Consider the following 22,633-nt stretch of genomic DNA (forward strand, 5'->3'; position numbering starts at 1 on the left):
TTGACTGTATGGCCTGATGGCTAAATGAATGGATGCGTTCCACAGAGCATTCATCCTGCAAATTCCTCAGGGAGCACACAGTTTCTGTGGTCACACACGATTGGGATGTGTCTTCTTCTGTCTCCCCTTGAGTCGTAATATACGTTAGTGCAGGAAACTCTGAGACGGGCTCCAATGAGAAAACAAAAAGCAAAAAATAAAGCCAAAGGTTTAGAAAGAGAGTTTAGTTTTCTTTAGCCTCTTTGTTTCCCAAGTTGCTGTGTAACATATTCTCCTCCGGATGAGTCACTAATGCTTCCTACCTGGGAAGCCTGCAGCTCTCAGGATTGTCAGAGTTCCCTGGTTAAGAACTGGTGTTGTCACTGCTGTGGCTCAGGCTGCTGCTGTGGTGCAGGTTCAATCCCTGGCCTGGGAACTTCCATATGGCGTGGGCATGGCCAAAAAAAAAAAAAAAAAGATAGGCTTGGTGTAGGCGGGTCATCCTTCACTGACCACCCTCATGGCAGCTTGCTGTCATCATGAGCACATGTACACGGGTGTAGACACCACCACAGCAAAGCAGAGGGCACGAGCAAATTGTGATCCAGCCTGGATTTATATTTTTTGGGAAGAAGAGGAAAAAACAGTTGCAATTTGGTGTGTGCAGATAGAATGCTTGTAGTTATAACCGTGAGCAACCCCTACATACTAACTTGTCTCTTGCCGGGATCTGAAATCTGCAAGTGTTGGGAAGGTGTTAAGTCCACCGACCACCCAGTGTTTGCAACTCAATGCAGTCTTCTTCTTCTTAGTATCCACAGCAATGCTCCAATTTTCCAATAGATGGAGGTGAATTTTTTTTTTTGGGGGGGGGGAGATGGTTTGCAATATTAGCATTAGTGAAGTTTTCAGGACACATCCATCTTGTATCTGTGGGATATTTTATGTAGATAAGGTTCTTGAGGTGGGCTTGTGATTAAGTGCAGTGGATCTCAAGTTGTTTTTGATCAGCCCCTCCTTAGGGCAAAACTGCTTGACCTACTGACTCCCCTAGTCTCATTTTTCCAGTGGAAAAATAAATTAGTGATAATTTAGGGGGAGTGGATTATGTATACATTTGCTCTAGGACTGGAGTATGGATGATTCATATTTGAACCACAATGTATACACGTCTGAGAGTCGAGTTATTGGAAAATTACAGCCCCAGAATACAGTTGATGCAAATAAGCTTCAGTATACTCTGTGGGGTTAACCAAGCAACCCACAACAAAATAAACTGATAATGATAAAGCTCACTGTAATTCATAATTAAAAAGGACTGAGAGCAGCAACTGCAAATAGCAACCAACTCAGGACAACATTGATGATGGGCTGATAAAGATTCCTTCTCACAGATTTTGGAAATGTCAGCTCAGGGCCTGCACACAGGAGATTGGAGTTTTCCATAGAGTAGGCGGGCACTGCATGGCCACTGTGCTTGTCGGAGGGTACTGTGGGGGTACCTAGAACCTTTAGTACTTTCTTATTCAATTGCAAAGTAGTAGCCCTAGTACTATGTCCAAGTAAAAGCTTAATCAAACTGTCCACCACTCACCATAATAATCTAAAGGAGGCCTTTAAAAAATAAATTCAGTTGAGGGCACAGGACAATGTTTCTTATAATGCCCCTCCTACCCCCCACCCCAGTAGGTCCCAGTTTTGACTTTTTTTTTTTTTTTCCTTTTTAGGGCCACACCTACAGCATATGGAAGTTCCCAGGCTAGGGGTTGAATCAGAGCTGCAGCTGCCGGCCTACACCACAGCCACAGCAACGCAGGATCTGAGCCACCTCTGTGACCTACACCACGGCTCACCACAATGCCAGATCCTTAATCCACTGAGTAAGGTCAGGGATTGAACCCGCTGAGCCACAATGGGAACTCCCCCGTCTTAAATCACTATCTAGCCAGCCTTACCTCCCTCTGGGAAGGTTTTCATTTTCCAGCCCATGTACAGATCAGAGATGTGCCTTTGGATTCATGACGTACTCATATTCTCATTTTAAAGTGTAAGAAGTTTTAATGCCAGTGAAAAATAATTTCCAAGACAGAACAACAAGTGAAGAAAGCAGTGTGCATGATAGCATGTACAATTTGCTATTTATATTTAAAAAGTAATTTTATATGCGTGTTGATGCTTGATATTGCTGGGGTACCTCTGGAAGTGAATATAAGAAAAAGAACAAAATAGTTGCCTCTGGGGACAGGTATTGGCTGCTGGGGGAGGGGAGGAAGGGAGATTAGGTTTTTTACTAGATGCCCATTCATGCATTTGAAGTTTGCACCATTTATACATTAATTATTAAAAATAATGCACTTAAATTTAAAAAAGAGGAAAAAAAGGACCCTGTGAGCTGATGGAGACTTGATTTTTGCCTTAGTTTTTTTTTTTTTTTTTTCCTTTAAAAGAGATGAGGGGTTAAGTTTGGTTTATTTTCTGATGCCTTTTACCCTGCTTCAAAAACAAAGTCATATATTAAGCAAGAGCTTCCAGCATCTAAAGGAAAACCTCTAAGTGAGGTGATAGGGCTATAAAACCAGGCCTAGGCCCTGGGGTTCTAGACTAAGGCAAGATGGTATCAAAAAAACAATTTTCTGATAAATTAGACCTGTTCTTAAAAAAAAAAAAAAAACCTTTCCAAGTGTTCTGATGTGTTTTTATACAGCATATACGTAAAATACAAAAAAGGAGTATTTTTAATAAGGCCATTTGCCCACTGTCCATTTGCAGCTTGAATATAAGGCACACACACATACACACACAAAGGAGACAAAGTTCATACAGCAAAGCATGTTTAAATGAATGCATTCCTCGTATTTCATCTCACTTTAGTATTTGCTCAAGAAGACAAAGCAATTATTTATGTCAGTTTGCTATCAGGAATTTCAAAGAGAGCCAACAGAAGTATCACAGTATTTAGTGTTTCCTAAAGACAAATGAAATATTTCACTAATTAGGTAAAAAAGAATTGTATTCTTTTAAACTGACACAAGAGAGTACATTTTCTTTATATCTTAAATGCTCATGATGCTGAATAATTCTCTCTTGGAGCAAAACCTCCTCAGACATAGGAAGTCTCTCTAAACGGTGTGGCTTCTAAGTTCCTGCAGGTAGACCATAGAGTAAGAAGTGAGGAGAAGCTAGAAGGAATGTTTTAGAGACAATGGGAGGCCTCCCTCCGGGTAGCATAGACAGAGATCACAAGGACTTCCTCAAACCAGAGATGGGCTTCGTGCCATCTGGCCTCAAGTAGTGACAAAGCAGGCACAGACTTTGCGAGGCAGGGACCCAGGCTGGTGTCCGCCTGCCATACTTAGGAAAATTCTGTATTGCAGATACAATATCACTCTAAGTTATTAGTCCTCCCAAAGCCTCGGTCAACTTAGCAGTCTAAGTGTGAATAGCCACAGGCCCATCCCTCGGTCTGAGAGTAATCCTCTGTATGCTAAGTGTGCAAGCATTTGTCCCAAGCTTCTTGTCCGCTTAGTCACCCCCATTCTAGCCCTTTCCTATCCCTCCAGGACCCGCAGGCTGGGCCAACGAGAGCTCTGTATTCGGAACTTGGGTTCATGTAGAGGGGATCCATGTAACCACAAGCCCGCAAGGAAACCACTCCGCTTGGGCCTAAATAACTTACATTTTTCCTCGCCTGAATTAGCCAGTAATTGCATGTGGGCAGACTTAGCCAGAAATGGTCTAAATGATCAATTAGAGGGTGAAAAGGAGTTCCTTTCTTTAAAGCTCAAGGGTCCTGGTGAAGAGCCCTACTTCCCAAGCCCTGCTCACATGGGCCGGCGCCCAGCGCTCTGCGGTGCCTGGGTATATTGTACATTTGCCTAATGATAATGAATCGAGGACTTACTTTGCAGGAAAATATAGGGCACATCCATTACATGCAATCAAGCAAAAAGGCTGCAAAATGTGCCACTCCATTAATTTTAAACAGAATCCTTCCCAAATGTCACCCTGAAACCAGAGTAAGGGGCTATTACAAATCTGAAGGAATTAAGAGTAATTTTCATTTGTACAAAGGAGTGGAGGGACATGACTCCTGCCACACACACACTATTAATTGGGTTAAATTTGATTTGCCAATTTCAGTGTGAATCACTAAGCCCTGACCTAGCCTGCCCGGTAGTGAGCTTGGGATGGGATGGGGTTGGGGGGGGTCTCATCTTCTTGGAGGACACGTGTCTCATGGGGATTGCCGAGAAGGCAATGTAATGGGCTGGCTATGAACACATAGGTTCTTCAGAGAAGGAAAACAAATGGCAGTGTCTGGCAAGCCGCAGAACCTCTCTGAGCCTCAGTTTCCTTATATGTAAAAGGGGCTGCCAGCATCTGCGTCAGTGGGAGTCATGAGTATTCATGAGTTTGAGTAGGTCAGGGCACTTAGCGTGATGCCCAGCCCAAAGGTTACACCTCTTCAATGGGACCTATTATCTTTATTTCCATCTTCTGGGGGTGGGGAGGGGCAGGCACTTGTGCCTAAGCTGGGGGCTGAGGCAAATCTAAGCGTGGCACCAGCAAGGGGACAACCTTCGCAAGCCATCGCTGCGTCGGTCCTCAGAGCCTGAGTGGTGTGGGTCAGCCCACAGAGTTACGGATCAGTTCCTTCCTAATTTCAGGTCCCACTATCTCTGGGTGGCAGCCAGACTTGGGGGAGGGCACAGAGCAGGAGACGGGCATAGGCAGGTTAAGGTGGCTCGGGATGGTCCAGTCTGCTCCTCACTCCACGTTCCGGTACTTGGTGAAGAGGTTGTACAGGACTCGCAGTGTGGACTTCAGGTCACAGTTGACGATGTCTGCAGAGACAACAAAAGAACACACATTGTCTCAGTGCTGCCACAGGGCCCCTCATTGGCATGGGTTGTCCTCTGCTGTCACTCAACCTCCTTGGGTGGGCGTCTCCCCTCACTCACAGGACATCATTCTGTGCTCCTGAAGAGCTGGCTCCCGTCCTGTGGGGAGAGAGCATCCCCATGAGACAGCCAGGGCCAGGTGGGGGTTGAAGGCTGGGCAGTGTGTGAAGCAGGAATTCAGAGCAGGGGGCACTGAGGGGCAGAGGTGCTAGGATGTGGGTGTCTCACTTCTCCCTAAAGAAAGCAGACCCTGGAGTTCCCGTCATGGCTCTGAATTTAGCGAATGTGACTTGCATCCATGAGGATGCGGGTTCGATCCCTGGCCCTAGGTAGAGGATTGAGGATCCTGTGTTGCCATGAGCTGTGGTGTAGGCTGGCAGGTATATCTCTGATTCGGCCTCTAGCCTGGGAACCTCCATATGCCATGGGTGCGGCCCTAAAAAGACCAAAAGACCAAAAAAGAAAAGAAAAGAAAGCAGACCCCAGAGCATGGAGCCTTCGCTCTGGACACAGCATCCCAGGGGAGAGGACCCTGCCCGTGACTCTGTCCCTGGGGTCTCACCTGTCTCTGTGGCTCCTATCCCTCTGCCTTCACCCTGGTCCGCAGACCCAGTCCTGAGTGGTGGAAAGGAGGGGAGGGCCTGGGGCTGCAGTGGGGGATGAGCTGGTGAATTAGAATGAAGCTGCCTCTCCCTTAAGGGAGGGAGGGCCCCCGGCGGGCACAGGAGACCACCCAGCAGGAGCACCAGATGTGTGTCATCTGAAAGTCCGCTTTGGATCAAGGACTGAGCAAGGCAGCCGAGCTTGAGGCTCGGAGCTGGACTGTACTTTCAGGATAGTTCCTTCATGGGGGCTGAGCTTTTAGGCAACCATTTCCTCCTACCCTCATTTCTGCTCCCCCTCTCTTCCTTCTCTTTACTAGTCACCTCCTCTGGCTGCCTCTTGGACCCCCTGCCTGACTCTTCCACCTTCCCCTCCCCCAACAAGGCCCCCACTCTGCTCTTATCCCGCTGCACTTGTGTCCCTGTAGGAGAGCCTTCCTTGGAAGAAATGGAGAGAACATAAAGAAAGGGAACTCTGGGAGTTCCCGTCGTGGCTCAGCAATTAATAAACCCAACTAGCATCCAGGAGGATGCAGGTTCGATTCCTAGCCTCGCTCAGTGGGTTAGGGATCCAGCGTTGCCGTGGGCTGTGGTGTAGGTTGCAGATGTGGCTCAGATTTGATGTTGCTGTGACTGTGGCGTAGGTCGGCAGCTGTGGCTCCAATTTGACCCCTAGCCTGGGAACCTCCATATGTTGTGGGTGTGGCCATAAAAAGACAAAAAAAAAAAGAAAAAAAAAAAGGAACTCTGCCTACTATTTAGGAATGCAGATTAAGATAAATTATAAGGAAATTATAAAATTATTCTAAATCAATTATTGATCATAAGGAAATTAAAAATTATATGGAGAAGTTAAAAAGAAGGAAAAGGGCAAAAGCCTGATGACAATACACATCTGGAGAGAGAGCTGAGGTTGAGGATTATGTTCATAAACAGCAGGAGGAGGGAAGTCTCAGGAGCAGGGATTACTTTTTTCCTTGAGCTGCATGGTGGTTAGATGGTGGCCTGCTGGATGATATTTCACTAACCTGTATATTTATGTTTTATGCACCATTCTGTTTATGCGATGTTTTTCACAGTAAATGTTGTTGAAAAAAAAAAATCCTAGCTGGACAGAAGGTCAGATGAAGTAAATGATGGAAGGAAAAATAACAGAAAATAATAAATGCGCTGGGATTCAAAGGTGGGAGAGACGAGGCTGAGCCACTGGGAGAGAGGGGATTGGGGAAGATGTCAGGGCTCCAGCAACGCTCTGGTCAATAGGAATAGGGATCATTCAGGACCAGCAGAGTAGGAGGCAGTGGCCCTGCAGGCTGGGCTGTGGCTCCAGGTCTTAGCCTTGGGACTCTGGCAGTTGTGGCTGCCATAGTCAGGTGTCCTCGGGCCCAGGCCCTGCAAAGATCAACACCAACTGGGCCATAAGTCATGGGCCTGGGGAACTCCGTAGGGTTCCCTCAACTCTGGGCCCCGTCTAGCCTGCTTCTCCCAGGCCTTATCCCAATTGCAGACCAATCCTGCTCCCACCCTGCTGGGCTAGGACTCTGTTCCAAGCTCTCTTGCTGAGAGACCAGGGGCTCAGGGACCACCCTTGGGGCCTGGAGCTTAGCTCCCTTTCTGCTCCCGTGTCTGTTCATGCACATATCTTAGCCTCTGGGTGGGACCCTGCCCAGTGGCTGAGCCCTGTACCTTGCCCTGCTCATGCTGAATCACCCTCTTCCAGGTTGAGTCCTATGTCCTCTGGCTGATTCCTGTCCTCCCATGACTGCTTGGTGATGAGTGCTCCTTAAATTCCACTCAAGTCAAAGACTAGGACGTTATCTCAAGGAGGAAATGCTAGAAGGGCAGACAGGGCAAAGATGAGCTCACCAAGGGAGTGAGCCTAAAGGGGAAAGGGGGGGTGACACTGAAAGCACCATGCTCCTAACTGGTCTCCTCAAAACCTCCTCCTGTCCCTTCTACCCACTACAGCTAGACTCTTGGGCTTCTGGGTACGGTTGTGCATGAGGTACACTGCACAACTCCAGGGCACATCATTCACACTTCCAGGGTGCCATTACTGAGGACCACAACATAACTCTGGCCCCAGGAGTTGTATAGTTCACAGCTTGTATGGCCACACAACTATTTCATGTAAGATAAAAGTCCAAAATCCTCTTCATGGTTTTACAAGGCAAAGCCTGCCTCCAGTCCACCTCTCCTGTCTCACTTCATGCCCTGTTCACCTTCATTCACTCTGCACTGGTCACCCTCATTCACTCTGCACTGGTCGCACTGGCTCCTTTCACAACCTCCCAACAGGCTGTGTTCCTCCATCACCCTGGCCTCAGCACACACTGTTGCAACACCTAGATTCTTCTTCCCAAGTAGCTGACTCGTAATCCTCTTGTAGACCTCAGCTTAAGGCGCTGCATCCTCAGTGAAGCCTTTCTGACACCTGGCCTTAGTGAGCCCCCCACCCCGTCTTATGTTCTCAAAGCCTCCTCATTCTTCCTTCATAGCACTCACTCCAGTTCTAAATCAGTGATTTGTGGGCTTATCTGATGAAATCTGCCTCTGCCCAGACTGTGAGCAATATGATCGCAGTGAGTCCATCTTGTTTTGCTCCTGTCCCTGGCTCAGTACCTGGCAGGCACAGACCTCAAAAGATATTAATAGATAAATGCATGAATGATCGCGCGGTATCCTGGAAGCCAAGGGAGAAAACAAGAAAGAGAGGATGTCCAAAAGAGTCAAATGTTCCCAAGAGGGGGAGGAGGGTAAATGCTGGAAAGAGTTCCCAGGGGACATGGTCCTGTGGGTGGCAAGGGAGAGAGCAAGGCCATGGGCAGGTGGAGGCAAACTGTCAACAACAGAACGGGCAGATGACAGGTGGAGGCAGTGGACACAGGTGCAAAGGAGGAACTTGGGAGTCTGGTGAGGGCCAGATACGGATGGAGGTAGGAGGATTTTTTTTTTCCTTTTTAATGACAGGGGAGTTCTAAGGCTGCTAGAGAAAGAAAATGTCCAATATGGGAGAATGTTTCAAACTGACCATTTAATTTAATCTTATTTACTTCTATTCTTTTATTGACATATAGTTGATTTACAATATTATATTAGTCTCAGGTGTACAACATGAGGATTCAATATTTTTATAAATTATGCTCCACTTCAAGTTATTATGGCTGTATTTTCCTGTACTGTAGAGAATATCCTTATTGCTTATTTTGTACATCATAGTTTGTATCTGTTAATCCCCAACTACTATCTTGACCCTCCCCCTCCCTTTCCCCACGGGTAGCCACTAGTTTGTTCTTATATATGTGGGTCTATTTCTGTTTTGTTATATTCATCCATTTGACGTTTTAGATTCATATATAAGTGACATCATACAGCATTTGTCTTTGGCTTATTTCACTAACCATAATATTCTCTAGGTCCATCCATGTTGTTTCAAATGGCATATTTCAGTCTTTTTAATGGCAGAGTAGTATTTCATATTATATGCACCACATCTTCTTAATCCAGTCAGTCTATTGATGGGCACTTGGGTTGTTTCTTCTTGGCTATTATAAATAGCGCTGCTATGAACATCAGGGTGCACCTATCTTTTCAAATTAGAATTTTCATCTTTTCCATATATATACCTAGCAGTAGAATTGCTGGATCATATGGTAGTTCTCTTTTTTAGTTTTTGAGGAATCTCCAGACTGTTTTCCATATGGCTGCATCAATTTACACTTCTTGGGGTACTAGGATTACCTTTTCTCCACATCCTCGCCAACATTTGTTATTTGAAGAGTTTTTGGTGATAGTCATTCTGGCAGGTGTGAGATGATATCTCACTGTCATTTTGATCTGCATTTTTCTGATGATTAGTGATGTCAAGCATCTTTTCATGTGCCTATTGTCTATCTGTATATCTTCTTTGGAAAAATGTCTATTCAGGTGTTCTGCCTATTTTTAAATCAGATTGTTTTCTGATATTGAGTTGTGTGAGCTATTTATATATTTTGGCTACTAACCACTTGTTGATCATATCATTTGCAAATATTTTCTCCCATTCAGTAGGTTGTCTTTTCATTTTCTCAGTGTTTGCTTTGCTGTGCGAGCTTTTAATTAGGTACTATTTATTTTTGCTTTTGTTTCTTTTGTGTTAGGAGAAGATATAAAAAAATATTGCTATAATTTATGTCAAAGAGTGTTCAGCCTGTATTCTCTTCTAGGAGTTTCATGGTTTCAAGTCTCAAATTTAGCTCTTTAATGCATTATGAGTTTATTTTTGTACATAGTATGAACAAATGTTCTAATTTCTTTCTCTTACATGTAGCTGTCCAGTTTTGCCAGCACTACTTATTGAAGAAACTGTTTTCTCTCCATTGTATATTCTTGCCTCATTTGTTAATTAATTTTTTTTTTTTTTTTTTTTTTTTTTTTTTAGGGTTGCACTCACGGCATATGGAGGTTCCCAGCCTAGAGGTGGAATTGGAGCTGTAGCCACTGGCCTATGCCACAGCCACAGCAACTTGGGATCTGAGCTGCATCTGTGACCTACACCACAGCTCACAGCAATGCCAGATCCTTAACTCACCGAGCAAGGCCAGGGATTGAACTTCTGTCCTCATGGATGCTAGTCAGACTCATTCCCACTGAGCCATGATGGGAACTCCATTTAACTGACCACATGTATGTGGGTTTAATTTCTGGGCTCTTTATTCTGTTCCATTGAGCTATGTGTCTGTTTATGTACCAGCACCATGCTGTTTTCATTACTGTAGTTTTATAGTCTAAAGTCAGGAAGTGTGATTGATTACTCCAGCTTTTACTTTGACAATTTGGGGTATTTTGTGGTTCCCTATAAATTTTAGAATTATTTGTTCTATTTCTATGAAAAACAACATCTGTATTTTCATAGTGATTTCATTAAATCTATAGATTGCTTTGGGCAGTATGGATATTTTAGCAATATTAATTCTTCTAATCCATGAATATGGGATACCTTTCCATTTCTTTGTATCATCTTCATTTTCCTTCATCAGTGTTTTTTGTTTTTGTTTTGTTTTTCAGGCTTTTCTGAGCCATACCTGCAGCATGCAGAACTTCCAAGGCCAGGGATCAAACCCCTACCACAGTAGTGACCCTTACCACAGGAGTGAGAATGCTAGATCCTTAACCTGCTAAGCCACCAGGGAATGCCCCTTCACCAGTGTTTTAAAGTTTTCTGAATATAGGTCTTTTATCTCCTTGGTTAATTTTATTCCTAAGTATTTTATTCTTTTTGGTGTGATTTAAAATGTGATTATTTTCTTGTTTTCTCTTTCTGATAATTCATTATTAGTTTATAGCAAGGCAATAGATTTCTGTATATTTATCTTGTATCTTGCAACTGAATTCATTTATTAGTTCTAATAGGTTTTTTTGGTTGAGACTTTAGGGCTTGCCTGCCTGCCCTCCTGCCCTCCCTCTTCCTTCCTTCCTTCCTTTTTTTCTTTTTCTTTTCTTTTCTTTTTTCTTTTCTTTCTCTCTCTCTCTTTCTTTCTTTCTCTTTCCCTCTCTTTCTTTCTTTATCTCTTTTTCTCTTTCTGTTGTCTTCTTAGGCCTGGACTCAAGGCATATCAAGGTTCCTAGGCTAGGGGTCGAATCAGAGCTGCAGCTGCTGGCCTATGCCATAGCCATAGCAATGTCAGATCCAAGCCATGTCTGTGACCTACACCATAGCTCACAGCAATGCCAGATTCTTAACCCACTGAGAAAGGCCAGGGATCAAACCTGCATCCTCATGGATGCTAGTCAGATTCACTTCCACTGAGCCATGATGGGAACTCCACAGGATTTTCAATATATAGTATGTTATCTGCAAATATTGAGTTTTACTTCTTTTCTTCCAGTTGGATGCCTTTTATTTCTCTTTCTTTTCTGATTACTCTGGCTAGGACCTCCAATACTATGTTAACTAGAAATGACTGGAGTGGGCATCCTTGTCTTATTCCCAATTTTAGAGGAAAAGCTTGTAGCTTTTTGTGCTGAATATGGTGTTAGCTGTATAAATAAATAACATTTATTATGTTGAGATACATACCCTCTATACTAACTTTGATGAATTTTTATCATGAACAGATATTGAATTTTGTCAAATGCCTTTTCTGTGTCTGTTGAGATGATCATGTGATCATCCTTCATTTTGTTAATATGATGTATCGCATTGATTTGTGGATATTGAACCATCCTTGCATTTCTGAAATAAATCCTACTTGATTGTGGGACTTTTATATATTGTTGAATTTGGTTTGATAATGTTTTGTTGAGGATTTTTATATCTATGCTTATCAGAGATTTTGGCCTGCAATTTTCTCTATTTTTTTTTTTTTTTTTTGTCTTTTTGCCATTTCTAGGGCCGCTCCTGTGGCATATGGAGGTTCCCAGGCTAGGGGTTGAATCGGAGCTGTAGCCTCCGGCCTACGCCAGAGCCACAGCAACGCGGGATATGAGCCACGTCTGCAACCTACACCACAGCTCACGGCAACGCCAGATCGTTAACCCACTGAGCAAGGGCAGGGACCAAACCTGCAACCTCATGGTTCCTAGTCGGATTCGCCAACCACTGCGCCAGGACGGGAACTCCTATTTTTTTTTTTTTTTTTTTGAGTATCTTTTCTTGGTTTTGGTATCAGGGTAATGGTGACCTTGTAGAATGAATTTGGGAGTGTTCACTCTTCAATTATTTTTTGAATATTGAGAAAGATGGCATTAGTTCTTCTTTTTATGTTTGGTAGAATTGCCTTGTGAAGGCTTCCCATCCTGGACTTTTGTTTGATTTTTTTTTTAATTACAAATTCAATTCACTATTAGTGATCACTCTGTTCAGATTGTCTATTTTTTCCTGATTCACTCTTGGAAGGTTGTATGTTTCAGATTTTTTTTGTGCATTTCTTCTAGGTTGCCCAATTTGTTGGCATATTCAAGTATTCATAATATTCTCATTATTTTTTGTATCTCTGTGATATGTTATTTTTTCTTTCATTTCTTATTTTGATTTATTTAATTTCTCTATGTTTTTTCTTGATGAGCCTGAGTAAATATTTATGAATTTGTTTATCTTTTTTTAAAAAACAAACCCAGCTCTTAGTTTCATTGATGTCTGTCTGTCCGTCTTCTTTCTTTCTTTCTTTCTTTCTTTCTTTCTTTCTTTCTTTCTTTCTTTCTTTCTTTCTTTCTTCTTTTTTTGTCTCTATTTACTCTCTAGTCTTTATTAACTCCTTCCTTTTGCTGAATTTGGGCTTTGTTCTTTTTCTGATTCATTTTGATGGTAGGTTAAATTGCCTATTTGAGATTTTTTTTTTCTTATTTCTTGAAGTAGTCCTATATGGCTGTAAGGGTCACTCTTAGAACTGCTTTTCCTGTATCTCATAGATTTTGGAAAGTTGTTTCCATTTTCATTTGTCTTGAGGTATTTTCCAATGTATTCATTCACCCATCATTTTAGTAGCATATTGTTTAACCTCTTCATGTTCATGCTTTTCCCATTTTTCTTCCTGTAATTGATTTCTAGTTTCATGTCATTGTTGTTGGGAAAATGCTTGATATAATTTCTATCCTCTTAAATTTGTTGAGACTTATTTTGTGACCTAACAGGTGATCTATCCTGGAGAACATTCCGTGTGCATTTGAAAATAATGTGGATTCTGTTGGTTTTGGATGGAATGTTCTATAGATATCTACTAAGTCCTGCTGGTCTAATGTGTCATTTAAGACCACGGTTTTCTTATTGATTTTCTCTCCTAATGATCTCCTCATTATTGTAAGTGAGGGTGTTAAAGTCCCTTACTATTATTGTATTATTGTCAATTTCTACCATTATGTCAACACTTTGCTTTATATATTTTGGTGCATATATGTTAACAAGTATTATGTCCTCTTTTTTGTACTGATCCCTTTATCATGATTTAAAGCCCTTCTTTGTCTTTTGTTATAGACTTTGTTTTAAAGTCTATTTTGTCTTATATGAGTATCACTATCCCTGCTTTGTTGTCTCCACTTGCATGAAATATTTTTCCTTCCCCTCACCTTCTGTCTCTGTGTGTTTTTATTTCTGCAGTCTCTTATAAGCAGCATTTAGATGGGTCTTGTTTTTTTTAATCCAGTCAGTCACCTTATGTCTTTTGATTGGAGCATTTAGTCTATTGACATTTAAAGTGACTATTGAAAGGTATGCACTTATTGCCATTTTGTTACCTGTTTTCTGGCTGTTTTTGTATTTCTTCTCTTCTTTTAGTTTCTTCCCTTTGGTTTGATAATTTTCTTTAGTTGTATGCTTGTCTTCCTTTCTCTCTAGTTTTTGTGGGTCTATTTCAGGTTTTTGATTTGTGGTTACGGTGGGGTTCATATATGTTGACCTATAACTACATATAATGGAAAATCAATTAAGTTCAAACACATTTTTACAAAATTTACATTTTTTACTCCACTGCCCAACATTTTATATTTTTGATGTCCTATTTTACATCTTCATGTTTTCTGTTTTGTTACATTTAAAATTGATTTTACAATTTTTCTGTCTTTAAATCTTCATATTAGCTTATTTAAGTGGTTGATCCTCAGTCATTACTATGCATTTGCCTTTACTAATGGGATTTTCCCTTTCCTATTCATACTTACTTCTTGTATTAGCCTTTTGTTTTCACTTAGGGAAGACCCTTTAACATTTCTTTTAGGGTCAGTTTAACATTGATGAGTCTTTTGTGTTTGCATGTCTGAGAAGTTCTGTATCTCTCCTTCAATTCTAAATGATAATTTTGCTGGGTGGAGTGTCCTAGGTTGCAGGTTTTTTCCCCTTTCACCACTTTAAATATATCATGCCACTCCCTTCTGGCCTGCAAAGTTTCTTTAGAGAAATAAGCTGGTACCCTTAAGGGGGTTCTCTAATATATGATTCTTTGTTTTTCTCTTGCTGCCTTTAGAATCCTCTCTTTAAAATTTTCCATTTTAATGTCTTGGTGTGGGTCTGTTTGGGTTCATCTTGCTTGAGACTCTCTGTGCTTTCTGTACCTGGATATCTATTTTCTTCTTCAGATTTGGGAAGTTTTCAGCCATATTTTCATCAAATACTTTTGGATCCTTTTCTCTCTTCTCCTTCTGGGACCTCTATAATCTGATTTTTTTTTTTTCTTCTTCATGCTTGATGTTCCACAGGTCCCTTAAACTGTCCTCACTTTTATTTGTTTTTATTCTTGCCTTATGACTGGGTGATTTCCATTATTCTATCTTGCAGATCACTTACATCTTCTTCTCTATCAACTGGTCTGCTGTTGCTTTCTTCTAGTATGTTTTTCATTTCATTTATTGTATTATTCAGCTCTGATTTTTTTTATATTTTCTAGTTCCTTATTAAAATTCTCTATTTATTCTTTTCTCTAATCCACTTAGCATTTTATTATTACTACTTTGAACTCTTTATCTGGTAAAGTACTTATTTCTGTTTCCTTAGTTTTTTTTTTTTTCAGGGTTTTTCTCTTGTTCTTTCAGTTGAAGCAACTTCCTTTGTCTTCTCATTTTGCTTATCTTTCTCTGTCTCTATGAGATTGGGTGAAACAGTTACCTGCTCTAGTCTTAAATAGGTGTCCTTGCGTGGGAGTGACAATATACAGTATGTCTGTGCCAAATGGTTTTGGTGGGAGAGCTGAATCTGACATGGGCATGAGTCACATCTTCCACCATTGTGTGCTGGTGAGTATCTTGTTGGTGTGAGGTGGGGCTGGAGATGGAGGGGCTAGGTCCAGAGCCAGGTATGAACTGGGGCTTCTCTGCTTTGTGGTTGATATCACCCTATTTGGAGCAGGGTTGGATCCCTAGTTGCTGATGCAAAAGTGTTGAGGGTCAGTTCTGAACTAGCTCTGCTCACTCTAAGTGTGTGCTCTCCCCCTCCCATTACCAGCACCCTTGCCCCACAGAGGAGCAGTGCTGGACTGACCACTCAGTGTAGCTCTCTGTGTGGGCTGTGGCAGTCTCAGCCCTAATCAGAGTCTTAGGCTGTGCTGTCTCTATAAGCAACAGTAATGGCTTCCCACCCTTTTCAGATGCCGATTCAGGTCTGAGCCGCTCCATCCTGCACAACTGAGCACTCCCTATGGACAGAGAAGCCCTTGCCATAATGTGGAACAATGTCATGGAGCAAGTAGGCTGGAGTGGGTGCTCAGCTCAGGCTGGGGCATATGCTGGGGCAGTTGTGGGAAACTGGCCAGAGTTCTGTGCAATTTCAATCTGTTTCCTCTGCCTTGTTTTGGGAGCTAGCTGGTATGTGTGTACTGTTCACAAGAAGATTCTAGGTATCTTATAGCCCTACTGTTAGTCCTGCTGATTTTCAAATCAGCTAAGGGGATCTGTCTTCCCAATGTCAAAGCCCAGGGTTAGGGTGTCAATACATGGCTCAAACTTCTCACTCTCCAGGGAGGATCTCTGCCCATCCTTCATGATCCCCTCCCAGGGGCACATGTCCCTGATTGCCTCTCTTCCCTTCCTACCCGATTCTCTGTGGATGTTTCTCATAGGCTTGATTGTACAGGAGTCTTTCTGCCAGTCTCTGGTTAGTTTTCAGTAAAAACTATTCCACATGCATATGTATTTTTGATGTGGAAGCCTCTGTCCAGGGGGAAAGGGCTCCAGGTTTTTTCCTCTCATTCAGTGGCATTAGTGACATTTCCCATCCATCAGTGGACTGTCTTTAAGAGATGCACAAGTCAAAGAAGGAGGGGTAACTCTCCCAATGCATAAGACCAAGTTGTACAAAAGGACATGGCCATGTGCAGCCGGGACCTCTATGCACCATTTGTGCCACCTCATCCCAGTCCGAGGCCCCTTCTCTAAAGCCTCCCCACACCAATCCCTGAGTTCCTTGAACAAGGTGGGGTGAAATCTAGTGGCTCAGTGCCACTAGCTGGTGGGGGCTAGAATAAGTTGGGTGGTCACAGGCTGCATACCCAGGGTGAACCCTGCTCCAAGACGTCCATCATGTTCCAGCCTCCATCCCACCCCCAATGGATGCAGCTCATCTTCAGTCTTTGTGCCACTCTCCTATCTGCTCCCTGTTCCCCACTGGGACAGAATCCATCTTCTGGAGATGGGTCATTTTGGTGGTAGCTTGCTATTCTATCTAGAGATTTTTCCATTTTTTTTACATAATAATTTTTAAAATCTATGATAAGTATCCAAAAAAGTACATGCAATATATATACACACACATATATACACATACATGCATATATATGTATAAATATGTGTGTCTGTCTGTCTATCTATCTATCTATCTATCTATCTATCTATCTATCTATCTATCTTATAAGAGAACCCTCAGGTAGTCACCACCCATGTCAAAGGTAGAACATAGTCAGTACCCTAGAAGCATCCCCTTCCTCCTGCATTCAAGTCATAACCCTCTCTCACCCTGCAAAGATAATCACTATCCTCGCTTGATTTATCATGATTACCTCCTTGTGCTTCTTCACAGTTCCACCAGCAACATATGCAACCTAAATAGCATATTGTAGTTTAGCCTGTTTTTACACTTTATATAAATAGACTCATACTACACCTATTCTTTTGTGATTTTTTAACTCAAAAGTATGCTTATAAGATTCATCCATGTTGTTACATGAGCTGTTCATTTTTTCCAACAGTTTCACTGAGGTGTAATTTATTGTTTTATTGAGGTATAAATATTCAACTATGTATGTTCTGTTGTTTTTCAAGAATGCCTCTCTATTTGTTGTCTACTTCTGGTTACATTTTAGGGCTTCAAAATGGTAGTTCTTGATCATTTTGTCCAGTGTTCTATACTTGCTTTTTTTTTGCAGAGGATAATCACTGATCTATTCCTGCTGCAGTAACTAACAGTCTCTCTCATGATTTTTTAGTCATTCTTTTTTGATTGTTGCCCTTGTCTAATCATCCATGTGCTCCAATTTATTTAGCTTGTCTACTGGGGATGCATACTCTAGTTTAGTCTATTATGGATATTCCTGTCCTGGTATATGGACATGCATATCTATGAGTGAAATAGCTGGGTCATAGGGTTTATCAGTTTTCTATTGCTGCTCTAACATATTATCACAAATTTGGTGGCTTAAAACAACACAAATTTATTATATTACAGTTCTAAAGGTCCAAGTTCAAAATGGGTCTCACTGGGAAAAAATCAGGGGGTGAGCAGGCTTGTGTTCTCTTCTGGAGACTCTAGGGGAAAATCTGCTTTCTTGCTTTTTTTTTAATTTCTAGAGGCTGCCTGCATCCTTTGGCTCATGGCCCCCTCTCATCTTCAAAACCAGCAATGACTTGGTTGTGTCTTTCTCATGGTCCATCACTCTGATGAGTATTCTGATTCCCTTTTCCCTGTGATTACATTGTTAACTCCCCAGATGATCCAAGATAATCTCCCTAGCTCAAGATCCTCAACTAATCACTTCTGCAAAGTCTCTTTTACCATTTAAAGTATTAACAAGTCCCAGGGTTAGGATGTAGACTTTTTATTAGGGGGCGCATAAGCTGTGGTGTAGACTGCAGATGCAGCTCAGATCTATTGCTGTGGCTCTTGCAATAGTTCCAATTTGACCCCTAGCCTGGGAACCTCCATATGCCATGGATGCAGCCCTAAAAAGACATTTTTTTGGTTTGTTTTTTGGCCATAGTCTGTACACTATCTCCTAGTGTTTCTCTCCTAGGAGAAAGGGGAAGGAAAGTTGAACCATTTCCCATATTTCCAGCCATGGACCAAATCATTCCACAAATAGTATTGATCACTAGAAATAAGCTGCCTTCACCTGCCTGGATTTTTAGCATTATTTGAAGTAGGCTGGTTTCAGACTCCTGGGACCTTTTCTTTTGACTTCTTTTCTTTTTCTTTTATTGGCATATAGTTGATTAACAACGTTGTATTAGCTTCAGGTGTATAGAAATGTGAATCAGTTATATATATAAATATATATATACATATATAAACTTATGTCCATTATTTCTTCCCATAGAGGTTATTACAGAACATTGAGTAGTCCTCCTTGTGCTATACAGTAGATCCTTGCCAGTTATCTATTCTATATACAGTAGTGCGTATATGCCAATCCCATCCCCCAATTTATCCCTCCCCCTACCATGGTTTCCCCTTTGGTAACCATAAGTTTGATTTCAAAGCCTGTGAGTTTGTTTTTGCTTTATAAATATGTCCTTTTGTATATATATATATATATTTTGCTTATAGGGCTGCACCCATGGCATATGGAAGTTCCAAGGTTAGGGTCAAATCAGACCTGTAGCTGTAGGCCTATGACACAGCCGGATTGTTAATCCCTGAGTGAGGCCTGGGATTGAACCTGCATCCTCGCAAACACTGTTGGGTTCTTAACCCACTGAGCCACAATGAGACCTCCTGTATCATTTTTTATTACACTCCATATATGAGTGGTATCCTATATTTGTCTTTTTCTCTCTGACTTACTTCACTTAGTATAATGATTTATAGGTCCTTCCATGTTGTAAATGGCATTATTTCATCATGGCTAATATTCCATTGTATGTATGTACCACATCTTCTTTATTCATTCCTTTGTCAATGGATATTTAGGCTGCTTCTATGTCTTGGCTATTGTGAATATTGCTGCAATGAACATTGAGGTGCATGTATCTTTTCAAATTATGGTTTTCTTCAGATATATGCCCATGTGTGGGACTGCTGGATCATATGGTAGTTCTATATTTAGTTTTTTAAGAAACCTCCATTTTGTTCTCCATAGTGGTTTCACCAATTTACATTCCCACCAACAATGCAGGAAGGTTCCCTTTTCTCCACACCCTCTCCAGCATTTATTTGTAGACTTTTTAATGATAGCAGTTCTAACTAGTGTGAGGTGATACGCCACCTCAAAACTATAGTTTTGATTTGCATTTCTATAATAATTAGCGGTACTGAGCATATTTTCATGTGCTTTTTGGCCAACTGTCTGTCTGTCTTTGAAGAAATGTCTATTTAGATCTTCTGCCAATTTTTTGATTGGGTTGTTTGTTTTTTTGATATAAAGCTGCATGAGATGTCAACATGTTTATTTTGGAGATTGTCAGTTGCTTTGTTTGCAAAGATTTTCTCCCATTCTGTGGGTTGTATTTTCATTTTGTTTATGGCTTCCTTTGTTATACAGAAGCTTTTAAGTTTAATTAGGTCCCATTTGTTTATTTTTGTTTTTATTTTCATTATTCTAAAAGGTGGATCAAAAAAGATATTGGTGCAATTTATGTCAAAGAGTATTCTGCCTGTTTTCCTCTAGGAGTTTTATGGTATCCAGTCTTATGTTTAGGTCTTTCATCCATTTTGAGTTTATTTTTGTGGATGGTGTTTGAAAATGTTCCAATTTCATTCTTTCACATGTAGCTCAGTTTTCCCAGCACCTCTTATTGGAGAGATGTTTTTTTTTTTCCCTCCGCCATTGTATATTCTGGCCTTTGTCATAGATTATTTGATCATAGGCATGTGGGTTTATCTCTGGGCTTCCTATCCTGTTCCACTGATCTGTATATCTGTTTTTGTGCCAGTACCATAATGTTTTGATGACAGTAGCTTTGTAGTATAGTCTGAAATCAGGGAGCCTGATTCCTCCAGCGCCATTTTTCTTTATCAGGATTGCCTTGGCTATTCAGGGTCTTCTATATTTCCATAGAAATTTTAAACATTTTTGTCTAGTTCTGTGAAAAATGCCATTGATAATTTGGTAGGGATTGCATGGAATCTGTAGATTGCTTTCAGTAGTGCAGTCATTTTGACAATATGAATTCTTCCAATCCAAGAACATGGTATATCTTTCCAACTATTTGTGTCATCTTTATTTCTTTCATCAGCATCTTACAGTTTTCTGAGTACAGGTCTTTTGCCTCTTGCAGTAGGTTTATTCCTAAGTATTTTATTCTTTTTGGTAAGTATGATTGTTTACTTAATTTTTCTTTCTGATCTTTTGTTTTTAGGATATAGGGTTGCAAGAGATTTCTGTGTATTAATTTTGTATGCTTCATCTTTACCAAATTCATTGATGATCTCTAATAGTTTTCTAGTAGCATCGTTAGGATTTTCTATGTATAGTATCATGCCATCTGTAAACAGTGACAGTTTTACTTCTTTTCCATTTTGGATTCCTTTTTTTTTTCTTTTTCTTTTAGTTCTCTGATTGCTATGGCTAGGGCTTGCAAAACTATGTTGAATAAAATTGTGAGAGTGGACATCCTTGTCTTATTCCTGATCTTAGTGGAAACAATTTCAGCTCTTCACCATTGAGAATGATATTAGCTGTGGGTTTGTTATAAAGGGCTTGTATTGAGTTGAGGTAGGTTCCCTCTACGCCCACTTTCTGAAGAGTTCTTATCAAAAATAAGAGTTGAATTTTGTCAAACACTTTTTCTGCATCTATTGAGATGATCATATGGTTTTTACTCTTCAGTTTGTTAATGAGGTCTAGTATATTGACTGATTTGTGGATACTGAAGAATCCTTGCATCCCTGGGATAAATCCCACTTGGTCATGATAGTTGGCTTTGGTTTGCTAATATTTTTTTGAGGATTTTCATCAGTGATATTTGCTTGTAATTTTCTTTTTTTTGTGATGTCTTTGTCTGGTTTTGGTATCAGGGTGATGGTGACCTCATAGAATAAACTTACAAGTGTTCCTTCCTCTGCAGTTTTTTGGAAGCGTTTCATAACTATAGGTGTTAACTCTTCTCTAAATGTTTGATAGAATTTGCCCGTGAAGCTCTCTGGTCCTGGACTTTTGTTTTTTGGGAAATTTTTAACTCACAGTTTCAATTTCAGAACTTGTGACTGGTCTGTTCATATTTTCTGCTTCTTTCTGGTTCAGTCTTGGAGTGTAGTACCTTCCTAAGAATTTGTCCATTTCTTCTAATTGTCCATCTTATTGGCCTACAGTTGTTTGTAGTAATCTCTTATGATCCTTTGTATTTCCATGGTGTCATTTGTAACTTCTCCTTTTTCATTTATAATTTTATTGATTTGAACCCCCTACCCTTATTTTATTGATGAGTCTGGCTAAAGGTTTATCAATTTTTGTGATCTTTTCAAAGAACAAACTTTTGCTTTCATTGATCACTACTGTATTCTTCATCTCTATTTCATTTATTTCTTCTCTGATCTTCACAATATCTTTCCCTCTACTAACTCTGGATTTTGTTTGTTCTTTCTCTAGTTGTTTTAGGTATACAGTGGGTTGTTTATTTGATATTTTTATTTCCTTATATAAGACTGTATTACTATAAACTTCCCTTAGAACTGCTTTTGATGCATCCCATAGTTTTGGATCATCGTGTTTTCATTGCCACTTGCCGCTAGGTATTTTTTGATTTCCTCTTTAATTTATTCAGTGATCCATTCATTGTTTAGTAGATATTATTTAGCCTTCAGGTGTTTGTGTTTTTTGGTATTTTTTTCTTATATTTGATTTCTAGTCTTATGGTGTTGTGGTTGGAAAAGATGCTAGATATACTTTCAATTTTCTTAAATTTACTGGTGCTTGACTTGTGGTCCAAGATGTGATCTACCCTGAAGAATGTTCCTTGTGCACTTGAGAAGAATGTATATTTTGCTTTTGGATGGTATGTTCTATAAATATCAATTAAGTCTCTATGGTCTAGTGTAACTTAGGACCTGTGTTTCCTTACTAATTTTCTGTGTGGATGATCTGTCCATTGACGGCAGTGGGGTATTAAAGCTCCCCACTATTTTGTGTTACTGCCTATTTCTCCTTTTATGGTTGTTAGCATGTGCTTTATGTATTGTGGTACTCCTATGTTGGGTGCGTATATATTTACAGTTGTTATATCTTCTTGGATTGATCCTCTGATCATTATGCACTGTCCTTGTTTGTATCTTGTAACCATTTTTAAAGTCTATTTCATCTGATATGAGTCTTGCTACTTCAGATTTCTTTTGATTTCCATTTGTATGGAATACCTTTTCCATCCCCTCAGTTTCAGTCTGTACATGTCCCTAGATCAGAAATGGGTATCTTATAGACAATATATACATATATATGGGTCTTGTCTTTGTATCTATTCAGCCAGTTGATGTCATTTGGTTGGAACAACATTCAATGTAATTAGAAATATATACTTACTGCCATTTTCTTAATTGTTTTG

General features: G+C 40.7%; 1 protein-coding gene across 1 annotated transcript in view; it reads right to left on the reverse strand.

Moving 5' to 3' along the window:
• The window catches only part of PARVA (parvin alpha), a 189,022-nt gene continuing 168,406 nt past the window's right edge, over positions 2,018–22,633 (reverse strand). The window contains 1 exon segment of the mRNA XM_021083311.1: positions 2,018–4,823. Within this exon segment, the coding sequence (XP_020938970.1) occupies positions 4,747–4,823 (77 nt within the window). The 3' untranslated portion in view covers positions 2,018–4,746.

This window comes from Sus scrofa, chromosome 2 (genome assembly GCF_000003025.6).
Source record: "Sus scrofa isolate TJ Tabasco breed Duroc chromosome 2, Sscrofa11.1, whole genome shotgun sequence".
Taxonomy (NCBI): Eukaryota; Metazoa; Chordata; class Mammalia; order Artiodactyla; family Suidae; genus Sus; species Sus scrofa.